A 7,016-nucleotide genomic window follows, 5' to 3' on the forward strand; every position below is an offset into this window, starting at 1 on the left:
ATTCTCAATCCTTTTGATTCTTGAGAATGAGAAATTATGTAATGAACATCCACAATGCTCAAAAATTTTGATAGAACTGTAGTGCACAAAATAGATCTTGATAAAACTACAAAAGAAGGCATGCGGGCAAACCAAGAGCTTTTGAAAGATTAGAATACTATATGAGAATTGTTAACCTTTTCAATAAAATGTATTGAACTAAGACATTATTCAACTTTGTCATATTGCAGTAGAATTGAGGTGGATCTGGAAAGAAGAGATCCTTGCACTTGTTAAGCATAAAAGAGGTGATCCTTACACCTGACAGTTGAGAACAGACAAACCTTGCACTTGCCACCACAAAATAGGATATCCTTTTATTGTATGTAACATTGCTAATACTGAGCACTTGTTATACTCAATTGGCAATAAAACATCATCAAAGCAAACCAAGATGGACGAATTTTTTAACATATTGTGAAGTGCTAATGATCACACATATTTTGTTGCTTTTTGGCCTATATTGTATACAGTTTCTGTCAGCTTTCTTATGGTATAATGTACAATCTTGTAACATACATGTTTATATAAAATAAAGGATAGAAATATTGTAGAGTAGAAGTATTTTTTTATGTAGGGGGTTTAAACATGAAATTTTTTTGAATAATGGATATTTTCCTGGTAGTGCAAGAAATATGTGGATTGTGATATAAAATATTTTTCAGAACAACAGATAATTTTCGGCACCTCGAGCAATCCGTTAAAGCGAGATTCTACTGTAATACTAAAAAGAATTTGTAATAATAATGAAGTAACCAATCTATAGTTATTTTTTCATTAAATTATCATTTTCCAATTACTAACAAACATCTTATAATTTTTGTTTATATTGTATCACATAATTTTAACACCGAATTTAAAATGTACTTATATTTAATGTAATATATTTTTCAGAACAACAGATAATTTTCGGCACCTCGAGCAATCCGTTAAAGCGAGATTCTACTGTAATACTAAAAAGAATTTGTAATAATAATGAAGTNGTTTTTGGTGCATATTTTTTTACATCCCTCTACTTTCGAACATACCAACTGTGTGTGAAATGCAAGGGCCGCCTGTATATATTTCTTATAAAATCCATTGGAATATTATCTTTAAATAACATCTCATTATATTTGCTACTTCCTAAAAAAAATGCATAAAGTTTCTTTGCTTGCAATTCATTATTAGAGACAATAAAATACTGTATAAACAATCATATAATACTAGGTCTGAAAGGAGACCTTTTCTGTTGTTTCTGAAACTCTTTGCTGTTTTATATACATTTTATGTAATACATAAAGTAAATAAAAATAAAATAAGTATGATAAACAATACACTGAGATTACAAAAATGTTCTGACTTACTTAAGCAAGATGACGAAATATTATATCCTCAGATTTCATTGGTCATGCGATATGTTTACCATGTAGAAGTAAAATATTTTAAAGTAAAAACACTTGTTTAAACTTACTGATCCATTATCATTTAAGTAACAAATCAAACACATTAAATTCTGAAAAATTTCATTTATACTTGTTAAATACTTTATTATGTAGCTAATATACAAAAAAATAAAATATCTAAGTATATTGGTATTAATTATATTTTAACAGCATCTGTAATGGGCATTACATCCTAACATACAATTTTATTTCAATGTTAACAGAAAAAGAATATTTCAATAGCATCATATCTTAGATGAAAAGTAAAATAATAGTTCTTATATGGTTAAAAAAAAAAGTCCAATATCTGTTTAGGAATTATACATTTTATTAAATTCATAATGGATAAGAATTTATTTACATTTCAAATGAAATAATTTCTATTCTGATAATTCTATATTAACAATTAATACATCATTAGAGACAAAACTAAATTTTTAAATGAACTTAGCATTAAAGTCAATCTGATTTTAATTTACAGAATTTGTTGTTATCAAAATAAAGCATTCAGGAAACTTGATATATATATTTTTAAGTTCATAAACTTACATTATTAAGCTATTTTTAGCAGAAATTTCATATATACAAAATTTGTAATAAATAATATTTAAATTTTTCTTTTTTTAAGAATTGTGCAGATTATAACAATATTTTTTGTAAATATTTTAAATACTGTTTTTGGTGCATATTTTTTTACATCCCTCTACTTTCGAACATACCAACTGTGTGTGAAATGCAAGGGCCGCCTGTATATATTTCTTATAAAATCCATTGGAATATTATCTTTAAATAACATCTCATTATATTTGCTACTTCCTAAAAAAAATGCATAAANTCAATGGTCATCATCAAGTATCAAACATGCAAATCTTAAACAATGTTTAAAAACAGGAGCTGTGCTTTGATTGAACGTATTAATTAAAATATGATTAAAATAAATTACATTTTAAATATGATTATAATATTACTTAATTACTATACATGTTTGTATGAGGTTTATTTTGTGGGAAACTCAACCAAGATTTTTTAGGTGTGATTGCCACACTTGGGAGAGAGTATCCTGGTCAGATGAATTAGTCATGATAATTTTAATTGCATAGTCATGTTTTCTCAAGACAAGACTTAGAGAACACAAATATACAGTTAAAAAGAAGTTATCCTCCACAGCTTTAGCAATTTATGCCATAAATAAATTGGTCATGGTAAACTGACAGGAGGCCAGAATTGTCAAACTATTAAGAAATAGATACAGCCTCAAACACATGGAAGAATTGGAGATTCATAAATCAACATAGCAGGAAAGATTTTTAAACTTTAAAGATCAGGTTACTCTATACAGTATGGATATCACAATTAAGTTCCCTACAAAATAGACCTCATACGAACATATGTAGTAATTAAGTAATATTATGACCATATTTAGAATATAATTTATCTTAATCGTATTTTAATTAATACCACCACCAAAGCACAGGTCCTATATTTAAATGTTGTTCAAGATTTTTGTTTGATACTTTATAATGACAATTAAATATGGTCAACAAAGTTAATGATGTGCATTAAAGTGAATGTTTGTTAATTTTTAAGGTGTAAATGTTTCTTGTTTGTTTAAAATTGCTAAATAAGTTAAATTAGCCAAAAACATTCAGAATTAAAAAGTTTTTTTTTTGCTTTTTTAAAGTGCATTATCTATTTTTTTTTTGTTTTAAATATATACACTATATTTATGGATTATGATATTTAATGAATGGTAGAAAAGTTTTAGATATTAACAATTATCTAACAAAGCAGTATTTCAATTCACAAGTTCAATAATTATTGAATCCTTATCCATACTATAACAACTAATTATACTTGAAATAAATACAGTATTACATAACTTCTGTATTGCTATCTTTCGTAATGGTTTCTGAGGAAGACTGGATTTCTACAAATGCTGGTCCCAGAGGATATGAATGTTGATAGGGTGATGGCTGTTCATTCGACAGGGCTGCTGTTTCAGGGTCATCTAAAAATCATAAAAGGAGAGTTTAGAATTTGTGCACCCTATCAACATTCATAAATTATTTTTTTTTTATAAATTTGTTCAGTTAAAAATTAATCAAAATGCCTATATGTATAAATATTTAAAATTTTTAAAAAATAAAAATTTTGTTTAATATGTTAACAAAATTTTTATCTTCAAAATGCATTGCATCCTCATAATTACACAAACTAAAAATTAATTATTAAGTAAAAAACATTTTCTACAGTGCAATAAAACTGCACAAAGTATTTGTAAAAAAATTTATTTAAAAAGATGAATTAATAATAATAATTTAAATTAATTTACTAGAAATGTAAAAACTTAAAAAATATATTATGTTCAGTAATAATTACTTTACTTTCCATTTGTTATGTATGCATAACAAAAAAGTATTGGAATCGTGTCAAATTTGATCTTTGGGTTTTTTGCAAATCTCCACATTTTGAAACCTCCTGAACCCCAAAATGTAAAACCAATGGAAAAAATTCCGTGGATATGCATGTGTTGGCATCTACTTTGTTTAGTATCTCAGGATGGGGTAATGATAAAGAAACAAAATTTGGCATGGTAGCTTGTGTGCAAGGGCCATCAGTGTTATTGAATTTTAATGGTTGAAAATTAATGGAATGAGGCATAAAGAGATGTCATGTGTCATATCTCAAGACTGATCAGACTTAATGAAAATGTTATTCTTTATTAGCATTTACAGTTTTTTTATGAAACTCATTACTATCAAATTAAGCCTTTTGCCATTTTATAACAATTAAAAATATAAAATGTTATTTTTATCACAAAGCCTACTAATAGATGGTGCAATTTTAATTATTATAATTAAAAATATACTGTAAAAGTTTTTTTTAACAACCAAGAAAGTTATGCAACTCATTGCTGAATTTTTTGAGTTTGGAATCATAAATCAGAATTCTGTAATTTGATTCTTAATTTAATGTTCATTATAAAGTTTAATAGAATCATTCTCTTCATATCAAATAAAAATAAATTGATCAAATATTTAAACATTTTTAAACAAATTGAATAAAATAATAATAAAATTACTAGCTGATTCAGAGATGCTACCTTGAAGAGATGTAAAATTTCACTATTGCCATACAGGATCAGGTCATAAATACTAAAAACTACAGAAAACACATATTCAAAGATACAACACTCACGAATGACACATGCAGAAAATGTCACATCATGCCAGAAACTATACAACACATCACTTCTGGCTGTGAGCTCTTGGCGCACAGATTATTTACATAGACATAATAGATTAGCAAATATAATGCATTAAGAGCTTGCAAACAAACAAATTCTAAGACATCCATGAACTATACTACAAATACATCTCGCAGACAGTATTGCAAAACAACACACAAAAAATATGTTTATTCTTCAACCACTAACCGGTGTAAAAATTCCAAACTAATATTGGCAAACGCTTTCGATGCCCCTCCTGGGCTCTTCTTCAGGCCAAATTTAATGTACTGGATTCTTAATTCGAATATTTTTAAATAAGAACGTGCTCTGTTACTAGAAGTTCAAATAAGGAAGGTAATCACGTGCCTTTCCGAATTATAATTTATATTCGTGGAGATATGTTGTGCGCATCTTATAATAATCTCGCGTATTTTATAATCACATGCCGTTTCTAAAAATAATTTTAACTAGTGGATATACGATGTGCACATCCCATAATAATCTGGTGTATCGTATACTAATTACTATTCATCATCTAATAAATACTGCCACGCTGTTGAGAGATTCATTTCTTCTTTAAGATTGATGCAGGTTAGTTTGCGATCTGCTTTGTAAATTTCCATCGCTTCCAAAGTTCTTAGATGTTCGTGATGACGAGTGGTGTGGATGACCCGTGCCTCATTAAAAATCGGGGGTTATGTCTGGGTTTGTTGCATATGTCGACAATGCTGTCATATATTTGTTGTGGGTGATGTCTGCTTTATGTTCCTTTATTCTGGAGGCTAACGGACGTTTAGTGGACCCTATGTAAATTAGTTGCCTTTGCCATCTATCGTCCATTAAGGGAATGGTGTATATTCCCGATAGCCTGTTTGGGTTATGGGCGTCTTTTCCGTTTCTTAATAAATTATATATGGAAGGTTTCTTCTGTATGTAATTCTAATTCTTTTTTTCTTTGCAATTGAATTATGTATCATTTTCATTTGTGGGTTGTACATTTCTGGGACCCTTTCCATATGTTCTTTATCAACTGCTCCTGATGTCTTTTCTTCCTCTGTTTTACTGTTTATGTGAAGGCGCTGATTACATAATTTGTTTATTATGTTGCCATAACCGTGGTCTTTAGCGACATCTCTAATATACGCTAATTCTTGTTGTAGAGCATAGGTCCTGGAAGAGTGGGAATAGGCCCTTTCTACCAAAGTCCTGAATGCTGCTATTTTGTAAGAGTACGGGTCACAGGAATTGATGGGTATGTACGATGGTATATTTGTGGGTTTTCTATAAACTTTTGTTTGTATTGTTCTTTCTTTAATTTCAATTTCTATATCCAAGAAGTGGATTTTTTCATCACTATGCTGCTCTAATTCCAAATAAAGGCCATAAGGGTTGTTGTTCATGGCTGTCTTAAATTGTCTTAGGTCTGTGGTGTTTTCCAGAGAATTATAATGTCATCTATATACCTACCATACATGATTATATTTGAGAGAAAGAGTGGTAGGGTTTTGGTTTCTAATGCCCTAATTACCATTTCGCACAAGTCCCCAGATAATGGACTTCCCATAGGTACTCCTCTCTCTTGTGCATATATGTTTCCTTTGAACTGGAATACCGAACTGTAACAGGCTAGATGGGCCAATTCCAGTATATCTTGGTGCAGATTAGTATCATTTACTTTTTCTATGAGGAAATCTCTTAGTACACAAAAACAAGGTTGTATTTTTATCGAGGGGTATAATGATCTAAAATCCCATACTGTGGCGTATCCTGGCTTGTTTATGGCTTTGAGTTTTAATGTCAATTCTTTTGGATTCGAGATATTGAATTGGTAGTTTACTAGATGTGCAGACAGCATATTATGAAGAAATTTTTCAAGTTTGATGGTAGGAGCTCTTCCTTTGTCTACTATAGGTCTTAGCTGTTATCCTATTTTATGTGTTTTGGCAAAAGCGTAAAGTTTAGGTACGTCCGGAGCGTCCATAATGATGTTTTTCATATTTAGGTTCTTGGCTAGTTTGGTGTTGGCAACTCGTTTAATCCTCGCTTGCATTTTATCTACCCAGTTTGTTTCAACTTGTGTTCAATTGTGTTTCTGATAAGTGTTTTTCTAATTCTTTCTCGTAAGTTTCTTTCTTCATTAACACCATAACTCTGGCTTTATCCACTCTGGTTACCACAATATCATTAGCTTTTATCCATTTGGAAGCTTGGCTTAATTTATGTTTGAGCTGTGAAATGTCTTTTGTTTCTTTAGCTCTACTTATTCTTAAAGAAGATAGCCATCTATAGTACTCTTTGTGATTTGGAGAAAGGCCTCTTATAAG

General features: G+C 29.4%; 1 protein-coding gene across 1 annotated transcript in view; it reads right to left on the bottom strand.

Annotated features, from left to right (window-relative positions):
* Nucleotides 1-3,127: 3,127 nt before the first annotated feature.
* Nucleotides 3,128-7,016, bottom strand: part of LOC111624614 (choline/ethanolaminephosphotransferase 1-like) — a 74,208-nt gene continuing 70,319 nt past the window's right edge. Inside the window, exon 9 of the mRNA XM_023367513.1 lies at nucleotides 3,128-3,471. Within this exon, the coding sequence (XP_023223281.1) occupies nucleotides 3,335-3,471 (137 nt within the window). The 3' untranslated portion in view covers nucleotides 3,128-3,334. The remainder of the gene's footprint in view (nucleotides 3,472-7,016) is intronic.

Source organism: Centruroides sculpturatus, unplaced genomic scaffold (assembly GCF_000671375.1).
Source record: "Centruroides sculpturatus isolate CEXI.00-Female unplaced genomic scaffold, Cexi_2.0 scaffold56, whole genome shotgun sequence".
NCBI classification, from domain to species: Eukaryota; Metazoa; Arthropoda; class Arachnida; order Scorpiones; family Buthidae; genus Centruroides; species Centruroides sculpturatus.